General features: G+C 40.5%; 1 protein-coding gene across 1 annotated transcript; it reads left to right on the plus strand.

The window, feature by feature from the left end:
• Positions 1-1,341: 1,341 nt before the first annotated feature.
• Positions 1,342-17,628, plus strand: LOC110954015 (retinol dehydrogenase 8). Its single transcript, XM_051945914.1, is given in 10 exon segments — positions 1,342-1,474; positions 12,190-12,351; positions 12,456-12,527; positions 12,530-12,593; positions 12,595-12,626; positions 12,889-12,978; positions 14,171-14,219; positions 14,221-14,345; positions 14,434-14,638; positions 17,370-17,628. Coding segments are annotated over 10 exon segments (1,164 nt in total). The 5' UTR covers positions 1,342-1,368.
• The last annotated feature ends 4,352 nt before the right edge of the window (positions 17,629-21,980 follow it).

Genomic DNA, 21,980 nt, shown 5'->3' on the forward strand with positions numbered 1-21,980 from the left:
TATCTGCATGGGTTAGGGTAGATATGTGGGCTTTTACTACACTTGACAGGATAATTTAATGTGACTGTAGGAATGACTGCTCCCGGTGTGATCTGATCCTGCAGCAGCATTTTGCTCAAAAGAAATGTCAAAAATGTCACATCATATATTCCCTCTTTGTGATGATGTTTGGAATAAAACAGTATTTTTTAGTCCTCCTCTAATGAACAGTTTTTGTGAATTGAGAGAAACAGACTCATTTGGACACGTTAGGCACACTCTTCAGTGCTTAAACCAGTGTTAAATGACTTAAGAGAAATAACATTTAATGTGATATACAGTGATTATTAGAAGTCTTTGCTTTGATAACAGAAGTGTTTTGGAAACGAGTAAATTGGATTCAGGCACACATACATATGGACTGTTTGAAGAAGAAAATAGATTCCAGGCATATTTCCTAAGTCCCTACTTTCTGCTGCAGGTTGTCTTATATGTATGCCTGGCAGCCACAACCCTTTGTGTGTATGAAAGACAGATTTAGCTTTTACCTTTGTGTATTGTTTCATCTGTTCAGCATGTCATAATCAAGGGTGTTCCCGGCTAATATTGGGCCTTTTGGGGGTGATGAGTAATTAAGCATGACCGTTCCATGTAAAAACAGTGCGCCTGAGCTGCTGTATTTGACAGAAACCTGCATTTTTCTGGTATTCATGAAGATAGGATGAACAAACATGTCTTATACTTGAGGAAATAAACCCTCAATTAGCAAAACTTATTTAAAAATATATACTTTCAGTTCTTACCACTTGGTGGCAATTCCTTTGGAACTTGCTAAAACAATCCTCACTAAAACCCACAGGGGCACCAAAAACTCCTCTGTGCAGGAAAAAAATGCTACCAATTAGAAATTTCTGACTGTCATTCTGCCAAAAGCACAAGAGTACAGTTCAGGGATCCACTGGAGATACGTCGCCTTCAGTATTTAGAACACATGTATTTGTCTCCCACAACTACAAACATGAAAGAATCGCTTTTATTCAGATAAACTGTTACTCATAGATGCAACAATGTGTTGATGAAAGAAATGTTTTTTATTCTGCAGCTTGTTAAACACAGAAATGTCATTGTTTGTAAAGCCATGTATGGGCAGGGAGCTGGGTTCTCTGACTGCTGTCACTATGAGTTATCACTTAGTGCCTGAATGTAGTGTTCTATTTTACATAGTAAAGACATTTCCAACATATTCTGAAAAAAAAAAAAAAAAAAACCCACTAGTGTCTAAATCATTACCAGAATGCAGAGAATGTGGCCATGTAACAACTGTCAGTGCATCAGTGGGTTTTATCCTCTTACAGTCTCAGATCTCCACTCATCCTCCAGCTCTCAGACATGGAGAGTCCCGGACAGAAAGTGATGCTGATCACCAGCTGCTCCTCCGGTATCGGCCTGAAGATGGCTGTGATGCTGGCCAAGGATGAACAGAAGCGCTACCACGGTGAGTCTATGACAGAGAGAAGCAGTATTTCATTTAATTTGCTTAGTGTGGTATATAGACTGTATTTATGTTGCACAGAAGAGGAAGAAAATGGTTCAAAAATAGAATCATATATTGTCTAATAGAATAATACAACTAATATTAATGAAGATCATAGCAGCTGTCTTATTCCATGGTAAAATTATTACATCATGACTACAGTGCAACAGTGTTGCATGGAACACATGACTATGAAGATTAAAACTGTCTCTGATCAGCTGATCACAGCATCCTCTGCACAGGACGGTGATCAGGCAGAGGAGTGCTCAGCTCCACCAATAGGCTCAGAAACTCTTTTGTTCCCCATCAGACTGTACAACTCATCACTGAGGGGTCAGGAGGAGCCACAGTCATAGTCACATTAGGACTGATGTGATTGTAAGACATCCAAACACCTTAGGTTGCTCGATAACTGTTTTCCTACTACCCGTTAGTCACTTTAAATCACTATGCCTTGAAATGTGTAATTGTATGTATATTTTAATTACATTTAGTATTCTATAGATTTTAAAATTAGAAGCATTTTTGCAGTATTGTACAGCAATGTTTTCAGAGTATATACACCAACCTTCAATTTTACTAACCTGCCTTTGTTATTTCATGCTGCTGTATGCACACTCCTGAACACTTGAATTTCCCTCGGGATTAATAAAGTATCTGACAGCACAGCAAAGCAGTGAATTAAAGCAGAGATCCTGTTTGCAGGTTAAATCTCCAACAAGCCTTAGTTCGAAAAAGTAAAATGAACCACATGAGTGTAAATAAGGATTTAATTTTGACAGAACTGTGACTCGATCACACATCTGTCTGAACTACTGAAACATGAACAGGAACCTCCCTGGTCTACAGGTTTTCCTCTGCAGAGAGGAAGTCAGAAATCACACTTAACTGGCTTAAAGCCTTAGTCTTCAGAAGCAGAGCTGTAAATGCAAATTAAATCTCATAAGAGGCCATATCTCTGTCAGATAATAGGCTAGCAAACAGCTTTGTATCCTGAGGATAACAGAAACCATTTTAATTTTGTCTATTACTGTTCAGCTTTTAAGACTCCACTTGTTACGAGGGGAGCTGGAGAACCCAAACACAGACAGAGAAAACTGGCAGACAAGTGAACAAATGAAAGCATTTTATTTAATCCAGATAGCTAAACCAATACATAAACGGAGAACTGAACTGGGGGGCGGAACAAAACCAGACTACTCTAAACTCTACAAACCAACACTAAATTCAAAAACAGAAGTTGACAAACTTAAAGTGCATTAACAAAACTAAGCTCAAGAGGGGTACTCACACTATGGGGGAATTGACAACTGAGGAGGAAACAGGCTGGGGAAAATCCATGAACACACAAGAGTACAACAGAGTCCAGGAGGGGGGAGAGCAGAAGAGTCCATGGGGATGAAGCAGTCCAGAGGTGGCAGGTTTGGTGGGGAGAAAATAAATCCAGGGGGGGGCAATAGAGTCTGTGATCCAACAGGAAATGTGTGAAAGAGCAGAGTTTAAATACTGAACAGGTGAAATTGTGGGCAGGTGAGCTGATTACTGCAATGAGAGTCACCTGCAGTAATCAGCTGAGTGTAGACAGGTGAAGGAGGGAGAGCAAGACACAGGGACAAGAGAGACAAGAGGGAGAGAGATAACAGACAGAGGGAGCCAAAGGGAAGTTCTGGAAAACAGATCTGAGGCCTCGACAGTTTAATAGATGTGTGTGCCAGGATGCCAAGAAGCAGCTTTTCCCAGTACAAATAGAGTAAAACGCAAGTTGAGAAATGAAATCAATGTGGTATCAGACCGAAGCAGTGTTCACGCCTCTACTAGCTGCCTCCCACTGCCCGTCTGTTACATCCAAATCCTCCTCAAAAGCAGATCTCTGACACACACCGTCTGTCTTTGGCATAAAAACACTTCACTGTTTTATACAAACTGTATTCCACCTGCATACAAACGTTTGTGTTGGAAAACACGCAAAAAAATAAAGACAGTGACAAGAGGTAAGTGAATATGGGCTCATTTTATTCAAGGCCAACATCCGTGTTTTTTCACTTTCGAACATAAATTTTACATCACTGTGAATCTTCTTGATCACCTGCTGACTTGAAGGCATTTCTTCTGCCGTTCCTCCATTAACTTTTACTCTGCATTACCATATAATGTAACATTGATGCAGTTATAAAACTCAAGCAACGTACACATCTGCTAATTGATGTCGACACTGTATGGAAATTAATAGTAATCACTGGCATCCTAAGAAGTTGAAGAATACATCAAAAATATCGGTAACACTTTATTTGAATGGGGGTTCATAAGACTGACATAACACTGTCATAATCATGGCATGGCACCCATCATGAATATTAATAAATGCTTATGACAGTTGTCATTAAGTGTCATTCGGTAAAATTATGTCACTTTTGATGCAAGTTGACATTGTTGGAGATGCCTTTGTTATGACAACTTGACCTAAACCAAGACAACAGAACCTGTCATAAACATGACATAGTAGACTTACTGTCAAACTTTAAAAAACTATTTAGTTTTATATCTTAACATGACATTAAACTGCTATAAGGTTTGTTTTGACATTAGCTCTCATAATACTGTTACGATTGTCCTAGCTGTTTAGAACTGTCTTATTTTACCTCCTGTGGGTATATAATTTGAACCTGTCATTAAGTGTAATTACATAATTAAATCATGTTATAACAGTGTCATGACTGTTTCTTATGAATTGTGAAACCCGTTAAATTGACACTGAACAGACATCTCAGTTTCAATGGAAAATTATTCCCAAAGTTGTCTCCCTCTTTTAGATTTTGCTGCCTTTTAAGACTCAGAAGCGTGACACTGCCTTTTCAGTTGCTTCTTGTGAGAGGAATTTCACAAGAAGCATAGCACCCGACCCCGATTTCCTGCCCGGTGGAAGGTGGGCCCACCGGGCGGCGACCCCGTGTCACTTTTTCGGGCTGTGCCCGACCAAGCCCACGGGGCCCAAAGACTCGGCCACCAGGTGCTCTGTGACCAGCTCCCCTCCAGACCAGGCTCCAGGGAGAGGCCCCAGTTTCCCTAGTCCGGACGAGGTAGCGGCTTTCGTCTTTGTCATCAGGGTTTTCACAATCGCTCTTTGTCTGGTCCCTCACCTTGAACCAATTTGCCTTGGGAGACCCTACCAGGGGCTATTGCCCCGGACAACATAGCTCCCAGGATCACAGGGACACTCAAACCCCTCCACCGCGATAAGGTGGCGATTCTTTAGAGGGGAACATAGAACACAAGACACAGGACAAGACGCAGGACAAGACGCAGGACATGACACAAGACGGGACATAAGATACGACACAAGACATGAGAGGAAAGGAAAGGAAAGGAAAGGAAAGGAAAGGAGGAATAGAAAGAATAGAAAGAATAGAAAGAAAGAGTAGTAGGGAAAATATGGAAAATATATATTTTGCAAATATTTAAAAACGTTTTGTTTTGTTACAAGTATTCATCCACTTTAGTGAGCTGCTGAATTTTCGCATCTTGCTTAGTGGCGTTCTCAGTGAGCTGCTGCTGCCACAGATCATCAGTAATTTGTTACGGAATTCAGCAGTCCTTTTGTGCATGATAGCTTAAATGTTAGTGTTAGCTCATTCTCGCTCTTAGTTCTTGTTGGAGAATGTAAAAATCTTTTGGCTAAGAGCTGCCTTAACATAAAATGCTAATGGAAGGATGGATGTCTAAAATGGAGGTACGTCTTGGTAGTAGAGCCCCACCGAGCCACCCAGACAGCTGTACAGATCAGTGGTGTAGTTTTCAACCGCTGATGCCAGCAAAAGACCCACACAGGCAGCACCAACCCGCCGAGCCACCTTTAAAAGGCCTTTACCCAAGCGACCCCAAAAACCTGGCTGAGCTGCAGCAGCTGGAGAGTCAGCAGCAGGAGTGTTTTCAAGAGCAATCCTTGATTCGTCTTGAAAATTCTCTGCGCCAGTCAGAAGCCTCTCTTTTTGTTGTGCCTCCAACTGAGCCTCAAGAGCCGCCACCTTGAGTTGAAGATTCCTCACATCCATCTTCAAATTCTGATTTTCTTCATTTTCTTGGGTTCTCAGGTTCTCAGTTTTGACCAACTTCTCTGCAAGCTGACTGTTCTGCTCGCTCAGGAAGACTTCCTTTTCACGGAGGTCATGCATTGTTCTCCTGAGCTTTTCCAGCTTTTCCTGGCATTTGTCGGTCAGCTTTTCATTTGTCTTCTGAGAGTCTCTCAGCTGACACTCGAGGAGAAATATGTCTTCCTTCAGACTTGCAATCTGTTCGTGCTGTTTTTCCTTCAGACCTTCAAGCTGGGCCGCTTGAGCACTGAGGCTTTGATTCTGCTCAATGAGGATTTTACTATTTTCCTCCAGAGCCTGAATATCTTCCAGTAGTGTGTCATTTAGCACTTTCTTTGTGTCCCTTTGAGTTTTAACCCGTTTCAGCTCAGCACTGATGACGTCTTTCTCTGCACTCAGAGAGTTCTTACTCTCCTGCAGATCTTCCAGCTCATCTAGAAGGTTGTCGTTCCTGATCCTCAGTTTTTCGGTAAGGTGCTCAAGTTCACCAACTTTTTGCAACAGCTTGTTTTTTTGGTCTTGTTCACCATCATCAAGCTGATACTCAAGCTGCCAAACTCTTTCCCTCAGCTGTTCAATTTCTGCCTGTTTTTTGTCATACACAGACTGAAAATGAGCAGCCTCAGCAGTGAGACTCAGCTCTTCAATCTGACTGCAATCTGACTGGTGAGACATGATCGGTTTTTTCTCAATGTTTGCGTGTAGCGGAGATGAAATTGTAGAATATGTTCCTACAGTATTGTCGTCCGTTCACAAAATTCTTTCGTTGCTATACGTTGGCTGTTCCAGGCTTCAGAATAAGCGATCTTCACTGTTTGCTGAATGCACTGACAATGTCTCAACAGGCTTGCATTTGTAGACTTTTCCTGCTGATGTCATAGTGATGTCATCAATGAAGGGTAATTGAAAGGTTGTGATGTCACAAAGTAGAATTTTGCCTTTGAGGTCTGGAGTTCTGTTGATGTTTACATTTGATTTACAGTTCTCTGTGCCTCAGTGAAAAATTCAAAAGAAAACAACAGCTGGGTGTCCAACTGACACAGAAGCATGAGGGAAAGATTTAGCAGAAAGAAGCAATGTCCATAAACACCTACACATAATAAAACTGTGTAAATGGAATAATATAAAGTTTAAGTAGATCTGTGTGTATGTGTTTGTTTGTTTGGTAACACTTTATTTGAATGGGGGTTCATAAGACTGACATAACACTGTCATAATCATGACATGACACCCGTCATGAATATTAATAAATACTTATGACAGTTGTTATTAAGTGTCATTCGGTAAAATTATGTCACTTTTGATGCAAGTTGACATTGTTGGAGATGCCTTTGTTATGACAACTTGACCTAAACCAAGACAACAGAACCTGTCATAAACATGACATAGTAGACTTACTGTCAAACTTTAAAAAACTATTTAGTTTTATATCTTAACATGACATTAAACTGCTATAAGGTTTGTTTTGACATTAGCTGTCATAATACCGTTATGATTGTCCTAGCTGTCTTATTTTACCTCCTGTGGATATATAATTTGAACCTGTCATTAAGTGTAATTACATAATTAAATCATATTATAACAGTGTCATGACTGTTCTCTTTGAATTCAAGTAAAGTGGAACAATTTGAACCTTTCGTTAAGATGTCATTAAGTGTGATTACACTGTCAAATGATTTAAATACCTTAAGAAAAACAAGACATGTCACGAGATTTTTGATTCATGTATTTCAACACAAAACAAAAAAAGTTGCATTATTTGTATTGCTTCTTCTCAAACGGATGGTTCCTTCCAAAAAGTTTAAACAGAATAAATTGTTGAACGTAACATGTTCAGTTCACCATCTTAAGTATATTTATACATTATTGGGAGTTTTCCTCTTTTCACATTATTTGTATTGCTTCTCGAACAGAGGGTTCCTTCAAAAAAAGCTTGAACAGAATAACTCGTTGAACATAACATGTTCAATTCACCAACTTAAGTGTATTTATACCTTATTGGGAGGAGTTTTCCTCTTTTTTTCTTTGCTGTGATGATTTCAGCCATCTCCTCTGTTATAGCTCCCCTGCATCGTTCTGCAAATGTCGACATCTTCTCTTCTCCTGGGACCAGGTTCTTGAAGGTGTCTGGAAATGTGATTGCCAGTTCAGCAATTACAGCTGTCCTAGCAATTGTGTTGTGGTCAACATTAAGTTTCGCAAAGGCCTTTTTCATGGATCCAGATTTGTTGAATATGCGGAGGGCATTCTTGTAGCGGCGGATAACTCCATCAGCTGTAGTCACTTCACAAAACAACAGAAAAACAAACAAAAAAAGTCTTTGCTTTGGCACTCTGTAGGTCTTGTTGTACTAACAGACGAGAAAGGATCCTACTTATCCTACTGCTCGTTTACTGTGCATCCTCCTTCTAGACTGGTTAGATTCAATTTAAGTTATGACTGTTTTCTTTTAATTCAAGTAAAGTGGAAGAATTGGAACCTTTCATTAAGACGTCATTAAGTGTAATTACATAGTTAAATTAGTTTATAACAGACATGCATCAGCATTGCTGATTTGGCACCCTATTTAGCTCCTCAATAACCTGCCTCTGTGACAAGCAATATCTACCATCATCAGCCTGGAAGGAGGATGTAAGGCAAGTAATGTCCTTTCTTACCCGCCTCAGAAGCTGTACCAAACATAGCCAGCTTGGGGAGAGGACGCACAGTGAACCATCATATTTGCCTCATTTTGTATTTACACACACATAGATGCACTTTAAGTGTCACAGAATAGAATGTTTGCCATTTACTGATTTGGACTATTTCTAAAAAAAAAACAACAAACAAACACATACACACAGATCTACTTAAACTTTTTATTATTCCATTTACACAGTTTTATTATGTGTAGGTGTTTATGGACATTGCTTCTTTCTGCTAAATCTTTCCCTCATGCTTCTGTGTCAGTTGGACACCCAGCTGTTGTTTTCTTTTGAATTTTTCACTGAGGCACAGAGAACTGTAAATCAAATGTAAACATCAACAGAACTCCAGACCTCAAAGGCAAAATTCTACTTTGTGACATCACAACCTTTCAATTACCCTTCATTGATGACATCACTATGACATCAGCAGGAAAAGTCTACAAATGCAAGCCTGTTGAGACATTGTCAGTGCATTCAGCAAACAGTGAAGATCGCTTATTCTGAAGCCTGGAACAGCCAACGTATAGCAACGAAAGAATTTTGTGAACGGACGACAATACTGTAGGAACATATTCTACAATTTCATCTCCGCTACACGCAAACATTGAGAAAAAACCGATCATGTCTCACCAGTCAGATTGCAGTCAGATTGAAGAGCTGAGTCTCACTGCTGAGGCTGCTCATTTTCAGTCTGTGTATGACAAAAAACAGGCAGAAATTGAACAGCTGAGGGAAAGAGTTTGGCAGCTTGAGTATCAGCTTGATGATGGTGAACAAGACCAAAAAAACAAGCTGTTGCAAAAAGTTGGTGAACTTGAGCACCTTACCGAAAAACTGAGGATCAGGAACGACAACCTTCTAGATGAGCTGGAAGATCTGCAGGAGAGTAAGAACTCTCTGAGTGCAGAGAAAGACGTCATCAGTGCTGAGCTGAAACGGGTTAAAACTCAAAGGGACACAAAGAAAGTGCTAAATGACACACTACTGGAAGATATTCAGGCTCTGGAGGAAAATAGTAAAATCCTCATTGAGCAGAATCAAAGCCTCAGTGCTCAAGCGGCCCAGCTTGAAGGTCTGAAGGAAAAACAGCACGAACAGATTGCAAGTCTGAAGGAAGACATATTTCTCCTCGAGTGTCAGCTGAGAGACTCTCAGAAGACAAATGAAAAGCTGACCGACAAATGCCAGGAAAAGCTGGAAAAGCTCAGGAGAACAATGCATGACCTCCGTGAAAAGGAAGTCTTCCTGAGCGAGCAGAACAGTCAGCTTGCAGAGAAGTTGGTCAAAACTGAGAACCTGAGAACCCAAGAAAATGAAGAAAATCAGAATTTGAAGATGGATGTGAGGAATCTTCAACTCAAGGTGGCGGCTCTTGAGGCTCAGTTGGAGGCACAACAAAAAGAGAGGCTTCTGACTGGCGCAGAGAATTTTCAAGACGAATCAAGGATTGCTCTTGAAAACACTCCTGCTGCTGACTCTCCAGCTGCTGCAGCTCAGCCAGGTTTTTGGGGTCGCTTGGGTAAAGGCCTTTTAAAGGTGGCTCGGCGGGTTGGTGCTGCCTGTGTGGGTCTTTTGCTGGCATCAGCGGTTGAAAACTACACCACTGATCTGTACAGCTGTCTGGGTGGCTCGGTGGGGCTCTACTACCAAGACGTACCTCCATTTTAGACATCCATCCTTCCATTAGCATTTTATGTTAAGGCAGCTCTTAGCCAAAAGATTTTTACATTCTCCAACAAGAACTAAGAGCGAGAATGAGCTAACACTAACATTTAAGCTATCATGCACAAAAGGACTGCTGAATTCCGTAACAAATTACTGATGATCTGTGGCAGCAGCAGCTCACTGAGAACGCCACTAAGCAAGATGCGAAAATTCAGCAGCTCACTAAAGTGGATGAATACTTGTAACAAAACAAAACGTTTTTAAATATTTGCAAAATATATATTTTCCATATTTTCCCTACTACTCTTTCTTTCTATTCTTTCTATTCTTTCTATTCCTCCTTTCCTTTCCTTTCCTTTCCTTTCCTTTCCTCTCATGTCTTGTGTCGTATCTTATGTCCCGTCTTGTGTCATGTCCTGCGTCTTGTCCTGCGTCTTGTCCTGTGTCTTGTGTTCTATGTTCCCCTCTAAAGAATCGCCACCTTATCGCGGTGGAGGGGTTTGAGTGTCCCTGTGATCCTGGGAGCTATGTTGTCCGGGGCAATAGCCCCTGGTAGGGTCTCCCAAGGCAAATTGGTTCAAGGTGAGGGACCAGACAAAGAGCGATTGTGAAAACCCTGATGACAAAGACGAAAGCCGCTACCTCGTCCGGACTAGGGAAACTGGGGCCTCTCCCTGGAGCCTGGTCTGGAGGGGAGCTGGTCACAGAGCATCTGGTGGCCGAGTCTTTGGGCCCCGTGGGCTTGGTCGGGCACAGCCCGAAAAAGTGACACGGGGTCGCCGCCCGGTGGGCCCACCTTCCACCGGGCAGGAAATCGGGGTCGGGTGCTATGCTTCTTGTGAAATTCCTCTCACAAGAAGCAAATGAAAAGGCAGTGCCACGCTTCTGAGTGTTAAAAGGCAGCAAAATCTAAAAGAGGGAGACAACTTTGGGAATAATTTTCCATTAAAACTGAGATGTCTGTTCAGTGTCAATTTAACGGGGTTTCACAATTCATAAGAAACAGTCATGACACTGTTATAACATGATTTAATTATGTTATTACACTTAATGACATCTTAATGAAAGGTTCAGTTTAATGTCATGTTAAGATATAAAACTAAATAGTTTTTTAAAGTTTGACAGTAAGTCTACTATGTCATGTTTATGACAGGTTCTGTTGTCTTGGTTTAGGTCAAGTTTTCATAACAAAGGCATCTCCAACAATGTCAACTTGCATCAAAAGTGACATAATTTTACCGAATGACACTTAATGACAACTGTCATAAGCATTTATTAATATTCATGATGGGTGTCATGCCATGATTATGACAGTGTTATGTCAGTCTTATGAACCCCCATTCAAATAAAGTGTTACCAAAATGTCTACAGCATGTATTTGAAAGTGAAGCACATTTGTAACCTTCAGTGGAGGTCATGCCAGGCTGTGTTGAGATTATTGGGTGTTTTTTGCTTCCACTGAAGTCCAGGATTACCTCCCTGCAGCCCTACACATATTAATATACCTCTGATCTCAGCTTCACCCTTCATTGCTTAAAAGACACCAGACAAAAGGTAAAAGCCGCAGCGCAGCTTGTTTGGACTAATTATCACCTGGCTCGTAGTGTGTGCATCTTGTGTCTGCCCACGTAGAACGTGTGCCAGTGAACTTAGTTTGGCACTGCATGTTTTGTCATTATCCAACCTCATATACCTGGGCAGGCTGCCTGATCATCCTATTTAGAGCAGCCGCCTGAAGGGGTAGTTGCAGGAAGGGAATGTTACATTAATTCACACTCACATTTGGAAGCTGTCCATGGAAAAAAAGAAACATAATTATGTGTGGGGCTACATTGGCAAACTGCACTGATCAAAAGAGTAACACCTGAACACAGATGAAAATGGTCTGATAAAGATTTGGTTGGGATTACAAGATTTAAATTTGCAGGTTCAAGTCAGATCTTTTCATTTAAACTCCCCTTTGTGGTTCGGTATCTTGCATAAGGTAACGTTGACAGTAGCTGCAAGTGTTGTTATTCATTCGGTGAATATAAATGTTGCTACGAGGAACAGGAATTTGGTCCAGACTCAACAGGGCAGAAAACAGTAGTTGTGACTGTTAATGTTTTTATCTAAACAATGATTAGTACGCACACATAACAGACAACGTGTTGCCAAATTCAAACAAACAGTATTTAGATATTAATGTAATTGCTCAGATCTTAATTGTTTCTCCTCATCACCCTCCTGTCTGCAGTAATCGTCACGATGCGCGATCTGAAACGCAGAGATAAGCTGGTGGAAGCTGCTGGGGATGCATATGGAAAAACTCTGTCTCTGGCCGTACTGGACGTCTGCAGCGATGAGTCGGTCAAACAGTGTATTAACGGCATTATAGACAGACGTGTGGATGTCATAAGTAAGTAAAGTGAAAGCCTCTTCAACATGTTGTATCTTGTATTTTTACAGTTTCTGATGTTGATTACTCTTCTGTCCTCGTTTCCTCCTCCTTCTCCTGTGCAGTCAATAACGCAGGTATCGGCCTGGTGGGTCCAGTGGAGAGCATCCCCATTGAGCAGATAAAGAAAGTTTTTGAGTCTTTGGGGGGATCCGCATGATCAAGGAGGTGATGCCTGATATGAAGAAAAGAAAAGCAGGACATCATCGTGGTCAGCAGTGTGATGGGACTGCAAAGTGAGCAGGGACAGACGAGTGCTGAGTGAGGGCAGAGGAGGTGGAGGGAGCGTAAACTGATACAGGGAGTAAATAACAGGTTTGTCAGCTTCAGTCTCGTGGATGGGTGGGTCGATGATGGACAGACAGAGGTGTGGCTGGATGATGAGTTAATATATCCTAAATACAAGTGTATGTCTTCACTAACAGGGACAAACAAGTAGATCTGTGAAACTCTTCACGCTGTGAACAAATGGAAGGTAAATATGCGCCGTTTTTCTAGGGGTGGTGTTCAATGATGTGTACGCAGCTTCCAAGTTTGCCATGGAGGGCTTTTGTGAGAGTCTGGCTGTGCAACTCTTGAAGTTTAATGTCACATGAGTGCCTCTGATGCTTTCTATTATGGCTAATAAAGCACTAATGGGATATAAATTGATGGAAAAGATTCATCACTGGAGGGATAAACAGTTTTCTTCCAAAATATATTACCTCCTTTGGGGGCTTTGATGGACAGAGCACCAAATGATGCAGCTATCCAAAGGGAACAATTACGGGTTTTTTATGCAGAGTGTGCAGGCAAAAGTAAAAATTAAACATGGAAAAGATTACACAGAAAATGCAACAGAAAAAAGCAAAATGTATTAAATTAAATCAATCAAAAACAGTACTGGCAAGTTAAAGTACACACAAATTATAGAATACTTCAAAATGACTGACTACAACAGCAGAAAAACATTAACTATTAGAAATATATAAACATGTAAAAGTTCAAGTGTACAATAAAATACAAAAAAAAAGATTAAGTCAGCAAAATTGCAGATAGGTCTAATAAAACTACAAACTGTTTTTTGCCAGAACAACTTTAAAATGATACATTTCTAATAACCATCCAGCGATTTCGTGGAGGCTGCACGTGAAGCAGGTCGTCCATGACAGGAAAACTTTCCACTTCTTCCTGGCGGATCCCGAGGCGTTCCCAGGCCAGGGGAGATATATAATCTCTCCAGTGGGTTCTGGGTCTACTCTGTGGTCTCCTCCCAGGCGGACGTGCTCGGAAAACCTTCAAAAGAAGTCTCCCAGTAGGCATCTCAATCAGATGTCTAAACCATCTCAACTGGCTTCTTTCAACATGCAGGACCAACAGCTTTACTCAGAGTTTCTTCCAGATGTCCGAGCTTCTCACCCTCTCTCTAAGGCCGAGTCCAGCCACTTTACAGAGGAAACTAATTTCGGCTGCTTGTACCTGTGATCTCGTTTTTTTCATCACTACCCAGAGCTCATGACCAAAGGTGAGGGTTGGAACTCAGACGGACTAGTAAAATCCCTCTTCAACATGACAGTCAACACACCAATCCAGACAGTTCACTCCTGTGCATGCGAACAGTCTACCTGTCCAATAGTCATAAACCCTTTAAAACTGATGTCTAAAGGTATTTCTTTTGATTCAGGTTTTAACTTATTAAATCAGGTACCTAAATTGTAATTTTAATACTATCCACATCTCATCCATGCCCTATTGTTAAGTTTCAGTCTTCTTATGTTCCTCCTTTGTTGTGCATCTCTCCTCAGATTGTCACTGATTGAGCCAGGCCCAGTGCACACAGAGTTCAAAGCAGGATGTGAAACAGAAGGAGTATCCTGGAGCTGATGCTGACACAGTGCATTACTTCAAAAATGTTTATCTTCCTTCCTCTCTGGACATCTTTGAGACACTGGGACAAACGCCTGATGACATTGCCAGAATATGTCTCTGACTCAGCTTTGCTGTATCTGAACTTTCTGCCTGATTAACTTCCTAAGTCTGACTGCATATCGTGTCTTTTCCTGCAGTGCACCAAGAAAGTGATTGAAGCAAGCAGCCCACGTTTCCGTAACCTGACCAACCCGTTGCACATGCCCATCGTAGCCCTGAAATACGCTAATGAAACTGGAGGCTTGTCTGTCCATGCCTTCTATCACATGCTCTTTAACCTGGGTACTCCGATGCACGTCAGCATGACGGCCATGAAATACCTCACCTGTGAATGTCTGAGGTACAGTTTCACCAAACTAAGAGCTAGAAAGCAGCATGCATTTTCCCTCAATAAAGGCCACACACTGACTCGGCTTTGTTGCTGAAAAACTGATCAGACTAATATTACCTGTCTAAAGTATTTTCGCTAATGTCACTTTCACAAATGAAGAGAACATCACTAACAAATCCATCCATTACTGAACAGCTTCACAGAGTGTATCTTGTCAATTTCCTGCTGTATATGTAGTCTGTATTGTAATGAACAATATTCTCTGTATTGTCTTTTGTGTGGCATTGTAGCTTATTAATGTACAGATAGTTTTGCGCTTACCACTGTCAGCTCTAAACCTAAAATAATTATGTTTTTAGGGAGCTAGCAAGAGGAACAGATTATTTTATAATTTCGTTAACTTTTATGTGGATGCCGCTTTGTGGCTGGCATTCTGACTTCACTAGTATCAACTCAGAAATAATCACACAGCAAAACATGACTGAAACTATAATGTAAAAATGTCTCTGTCTCTTATAAGAGATTTACTTGGAAGCTACTTCAGGTACAGCTTTTAACAGTCTGCGCCAGTGGGAAAGCTTGTTAGCACTACTGCTAGCTCAGCTAACACGGAGAAGCTAACTAGCGCTAATGACAGTTTGGTTTCCATTGGAGGTCGCCTACCTAGATTAATATTATGGAGCCGGTCTGGCCCAACTCTCAGACCCTCTCTCCTCTGCTGTGTGTGTGGAGAATGACAATGAGAGACCACCTTGTTGCACGCCAGCTGGTTTATTTCTGTTCCAGTTCCTGATGAAAATAAAGTACGTTTGGTACAGCAACCCTGAGGCAACACGCTAGCTGATCTAAAGAAGGGAAGAAAGTGTACGGCATGAGTAACCACACGCCCTCACCAGGTAGCCTAATTCCTCTCTAATTTGCTGTACTCTACAACTAAAAATACCATTATAAGATTTAGACATTAAATTAAAAAATCACAAATAATAAAACAAGTTTTAAACCACATTCAAACGTGTTTTCCCCGGGTCTAAAGCTACAAATGAAAACCATTCTGTGCTCACTCACCCGTTCGTATCGGATTCTCAGAACGTCTGAGGAAAGGAGCGCGAACAGAGAGGAAGGGATGTGGCGAACATCGTGGCGATGAGTTTCCAGCAAGCTGGATGCCTTGCGGCACATTGCTGCCTCTCGCAGGTCAGGGTGAGAATGCAGAATTTAGACCATTCCTACTTCCAAAGATGTATCTGTGGAGTTGACATAGTGAAGGACTGCGTTCACCGTCCTTGCCTGGTTCTCTCTGGGATTAAGGATTGATTGATCCACATTGTGATTGATTCCATTCCCTCATGTGACAACTTGGCATATAACTGTGTTAAGGACAAAGGTCAAGTAAAAATCTCAAAATTAAAATTCACAATGTCAAAATAAAATAAAGCTCCCCCCAAAAAAAGAATAAATAAATAAATGCACAATAACAATGATAAAAAGTGAGGCGACGATGCTAGCAACTGTTCCACCTGTCCCTGTTATAAAAAATAACAAGGTGAGATCTGCTGTTGCATAGTTGAAGAAAGATGGCATGGAGCAAGGCTCCAGATTAACTTTTCCACTTGTAGCACTCTCAGTGTCACAGGCAAAACCCCTGACTTACTGAACATCTGCTTATTGATAGACGAGGGTGACCATATTCTGTTTCTCTGAAAAGAGGACACACTTCCAGCTCGCGCGCGAAAAATTTTCAAAAATTTTTCTCGCTGTGAATGCGAGCTGCTGCTCACTGGTTGCAGTATACTCAGACAGGTGTGTGTCAACATTACTTTGAAAAGAGTGAAATAGTGCATTCTGCCTCAGATTCTGCCTGGGTTATAAAGCAGACTAAATGGGTGTGCTAGACTTAAATAGATGATTGGACAGAAACAGTAACTGAAAATTTGTATTTTAAGTGATAAATAAGGTCCACAATGTGACAAACACAGCTGCAGTGCTGCTCTGAACATCAGCGATCATGCTGAACTGCCTCCCACCTGCGAAAACGCTGACAAATTATTTGACTGTTTAATAGCTCCATCTAGTGGGAACACTTATTCATTACATGTGGCGTACACTTCAAAGCCTGGTTTCTCCACCTGTCAGCTGACCATGAATATGTTTTGTTTGTGCAGACAAGATAGAGCCATGCAAAGTCATGTCCTGAAGTGATTTAAATGACACTTAGTGAAGAGACAGCCACAGAAAACATTGTCAGCTTCAGCTACAGAGCAGTGATCATGGAGAGAATCGTCTTCTTGGTTTGTCTTTGCGTTGCTGTTGAGGGACAAATAGGAAAATATGTTTTTATCAAGAAAAAAGTAACCTGGCCTGAAGCTCAGGCTTACTGTCGTCAACATCACACTGATCTGTCTTCTTTTAATAGTCAGAATGAGATAGAAATGCTTCCAAGAACTGCAGGAGGAGATTATAACCATGGATGGATCGGCCTTTATCGAGATCCCAACAACAAAACTGCTTGGAAGTGGTCAGGAGGGGGACACGTTACGTACCAGAACTGGGGTTATAGACAACCAGATAATTATGGGGGCAATCAGGACAATGGATGGATAGCTTGGAATGGAAAATGGTATGATGTCAGTGCCAGCAATCTCAACCCCTTCTATTGCATGGATGTGACTGTGGTGGAGGAGAAGATGTCCTGGGAAGACGCTCTGAGCCACTGCAGAGAGAAACAACGTGATCTCCCCAGTCTGCTCTCTGAGACCGATCGGCTTCTGGACCACACTCAGATCAAGCACGAGAATGTCAGTGAGCGGGTGTGGATGGGTCTGCGTTTCCTGGGTGACCGCTGGATGTGGTTGAACGGTGACCCTCTGGAATATGACGCCTGGTCCCAAGGAGCTCAGGACCAGCAGTGTCCAGTCAGGAAACGCTGTGGAGCTTTAACCAAAGAGGGACTGTGGGAGAACTGGGACTGTCAAGACAAACTCAACTTCATCTGTGTCTGACACATTCTGGAGAGAGAACACATTAACTTCAGCGTATACTGATACTTATAGAAATTCATCTAAACTGTCATTTGTTGTTTGTTTTTCTGTGATCAGACTATATTCATCAGCAATTTTCCAGTTTGGTGGTTTGTATTTGTCAGGTGAAGGGTTTGTGTGTTTCTTGTTTTGTGAGTGAAATTAGAATACATTGTGAGAACATTTGAATAGATGAGTGATTTTTAAAGTATCCTCTGGTGATGTTATTGTAGAATAAAGTTACAGTGAGAATTAACATGTTAACTTGTTCATTGATTGTTGTTTGCAAGAGCAAGCATGAAAAATATCTAAATAATGATGTGTTCTGTCCTTTTTCCCGCCTTCTGTCATTGATTTATTTACAAGAAACTGTTTCAGCTCAAACATGAATGTCACAACTGATGCACTTGTTCATTTTTTTTCTTTTTTTGGTGGTTTGTACTTGTCAGGTGAAGGGTTTTGTGTTTCATGACCTTGTCTTGTGATGTAAATTAGAATATGATGTCAGGACATTTGAATAGATCAGTGACTTTCAAAGTATCCTCTGGTGACGTTACAGTGCTGGTTGGCATGTTAACTGGTTCACATTTAACCTTTTCAACACGTTATGATCAATAAATACAGCAAAAATATTCTCCCTCTGTACGTGTCGTTTGTAAAGAAAAACCTGGAATCCCATGAAACATGAAAATAATGTCATTGAACATTTAAATACTTTCATGATGAGCTGATTAGAATCTATCCTGATCTGACATGAAGCCTTTTTTCACATTTATCTTCATAAATCCTGAATTTGATATATAAACGTTGTGAGTCTGAACATATTTTTTACAGATTTAACTGCTGACAACAATTCATATTTCTATATATTTTGTGGTTTGAACAAAGCTTTGACTGATAATGCGCTGTTGACGTGCTTTTTGTAGCATTATGACGTCACCTGTTGGTGAAATGTGACGTAGTCAGTTGGAACAGCTCTTATACAGTGTTCACTTATGTTCCAGTAATGAAGTGTCCCAGATAGTCAACATATGATAAAAGCAAGCGTTCTTCCATTCAGCAGATTGATTTATTTGAACACGTGTCCCCACATACAGAAAATACATCCATTTTTCAGTAAAACGATCATTTTAAATTCACTGTAGATCACACTCATGTCTAAAAACATAATCAAAGTACAACACTAGTCTGTAGCTCCTTACTGACCCTGTATACAACAGAAGTGATTACTCCTCTGTGCAAAATCACGTACATTTTAAAAATGATTCAATGCTGTATGACCTCAGAGTACACACTGAAAGATTTGTTCCTATTAAAATGATAAACTACTCATTTAGATTTACTACAATAAAATACAAAACCACAGTCTGAACTCAGACTTCTTTCAAGATTCAAAGATCAAAATATTTTCTGAAATTCCTCCTATGTCCACCTGTATTTTTGAACAGAGTTATCAGTGGTTTGAACGAGTCATTTGGTTTAGTGTTTGGTTTAAAGTTACAATGAATTACTCTTGTTTGCATAAACAAAACATCTTTATGCAAAGTTACATCCTCAAGAGATTTAAGTGATATTTAGTGAAGAAACAGAAAACAAAAAGAGTCAGCTTCAGGTACAGAATTATGAGACCTATGGAGTGATTGGTTGGAATGGAAAATGGGGGGCTGTCAGTGCCAGCTATACCTTCCCATTCTTCTGCATGGATGTGACTGTGGTGGAGGAGAAGATGTCCTGGGAAGACGCTCTGAGCCACTGCAGAGAGAAACAACGTGATCTCCCCAGTCTGCTCTCTGAGACCGATCGGCTTCTGGACCACACTCAGATCAAGCACAAGAACATCAGTGAGCGGGTGTGGATGGGTCTGCGTTTCCTGGGTGACCGCTGGATGTGGGTGAACGGTGACCCTCTGGAATATGAAGAAGGAGCTCAGGACCAGCAGTGTCCAGTCAGGAAACGCTGTGGAGCTTTAACCAAAGAGGGACTGTTGGAGAACTGGGACTGTCAAGACAAACTCAACTTCATCTGTGTCTGACACATTCTGGAGAGAGAACACATTAACTTCAGCATATACTGATGCTTATAGAAATTCATCTAAACTGTCATTTGTTGTTTGTTTTTCTGTGATCAGACTATATTCATCAGTAATTTTCCAGTTTGGTGGTTTGTATTTGTCAGGTGAAGGGTTTGTGTGTTTCTTGATTTGTGAGTGAAATTAGAATACATTGTGAGAACATTTGAATAGATGAGTGATTTTTAAAGTATCCTCTGGTGATGTTATTGTAGAATAAAGTTACAGTGAGAATTAACATGTTAACTTCTTCATTGATTGTTGTTTGCAAGAGCAAGCATGAAAAAATATCTAAATAATGATGTGTTCTGTGTTTTTTTCCCACCTTCTGTCATTGATTTATTTACAAGAAACTGTTTCAGCTCAAACATGAATGTCACAACTGATGCACTTGTTCATTGTTTTTTTCTTTTTTTGGTGGTTTGTACTTGTCAGGTGAAGGGTTTTGCATTTCATGACCTTGTCTTGTGATGTAAATTAGAATATGATGTCAGGACATTTGAATAGATCAGTGATTTTCAAAGTATCCTCTGGTGATGTTACAGTGCTGGTTGGCATGTTAACTGGTTCACATTTTAACCTTTTCAACAAGCTATCATCAATAAATACAGCAAAAATATTCTCCCTCTGTACGTGTCGTTTGTAAAGAAAAACTTGGAATCCCTTGAAACCTGAAAATAATGTCATTGAACATTTAAATACTTTCATGATGAGCTGATTAGAATCTATCCTGATCTGACATGAAGCCTTTTTTCACATTTATCTTCATAAATCCTGAATTTGATATATAAACGTTGTGAGTCTGAACATATTTTTTACAGATTTAACTGCTGACAACAATTCATATTTCTATATATTTTGTGGTTTGAACAAAGCTTTGACTGATAATGCACTGTTGACGTGCTTTTTGTCGCATTATGACGTCACCTGTTGGTGAAATGTGACGTAGTCAGTTGGAACAGCTCTTATACAGTGTTCACTTATGTTCCAGTAATGAAGTGTCCCAGATAGTCAACATATGATAAAAGCAAGCGTTCTTCCATTCAGCAGATTGATTTATTTTAACACGTGTCCCCACATACAGAAAATACATCCATTTTTCAGTAAAATGATCATTTTAAATTCACTGTGGATCACACTCATGTCTAAAAACATAATCAAAGTACAACACTAGTCTGTAGCTCCTTACTGACCCTGTATACAACAGAAGTGATTACTCCTCTGTGCAAAATCACGTACATTTTAAAAATGATTCAATGCTGTATGACCTCAGAGTACACACTGAAATATTTGTTCCTATTAAAATGATAAACTACTCGTTTAGATTTACTACAATAAAATAAAAAACCACAGTCTGAACTCAGACTTCTTTCAAGGTTCAAAGATCAAAATATTTTCTGAAATTCCTCCTATATCCACCTGTATTTTTGAACAGAGTTATCAGTGGTTTGAACGAGTCATTTGGTTTAGTGTTTGGTTTAAAGTTACAATGAATTACTCTTGTTTGTATCAACAAAACCTCTTTATGCAAAGTTACATCCTCAAGAGATTTAAGTGATATTTAGTGAAGAAACAGAAAACAAAAAGAGTCAGCTTCATGTACAGAATTATGACCATGAAAAGAAACATCTTCATTTTCCTTTATATTCCTGTTGAGGGAGATAAAGGAAAACACGTTTTGGTCCTGAACACTTTAACCAAATGTGGCGTACACTTCAAAGCCTGGTTTCTCCACCTGTCAGCTGACCATGAATATGTTTTGTTTGTGCAGACAAGATAGAGCCATGCAAAGTCATGTCCTGAAGTGATTTAAATGACACTTAGTGAAGAGACAGCCACAGAAAACATTGTCAGCTTCAGCTACAGAGCAGTGACCATGGAGAGAATCATCTTCTTGGTTTGTCTTTGCGTTGCTGTTGAGGGAGATATAAGAACACATGTTTTTATTGAGAAAGAAGTAACCTGGCCTGAAGCTCAGGCTTACTGTCGACAACATCACACTGATCTGTCTTCTTTTAATAGTCAGAGTGAAATAGACAAGTTTCTAAGAACTACAGGAGGAGATGATAACTATGGATGGATCGGCCTTTATCGAGATCCCAACAACAAAACTGGTTGGAAGTGGTCAGGAGGGGGACACGTTACATACCAGAACTGGCATGATGGATTACCAAATAATTATGGGGGCAGTGAGAACAATGGATTGATTCTTTGGGATGGAAAATGGCTCGATGTCAGTGGCAGCGATCTCAACCCCTTCTATTGC

Source organism: Acanthochromis polyacanthus, chromosome 3 (genome assembly GCF_021347895.1).
Source record: "Acanthochromis polyacanthus isolate Apoly-LR-REF ecotype Palm Island chromosome 3, KAUST_Apoly_ChrSc, whole genome shotgun sequence".
In the NCBI taxonomy this organism is placed as follows: Eukaryota; Metazoa; Chordata; class Actinopteri; family Pomacentridae; genus Acanthochromis; species Acanthochromis polyacanthus.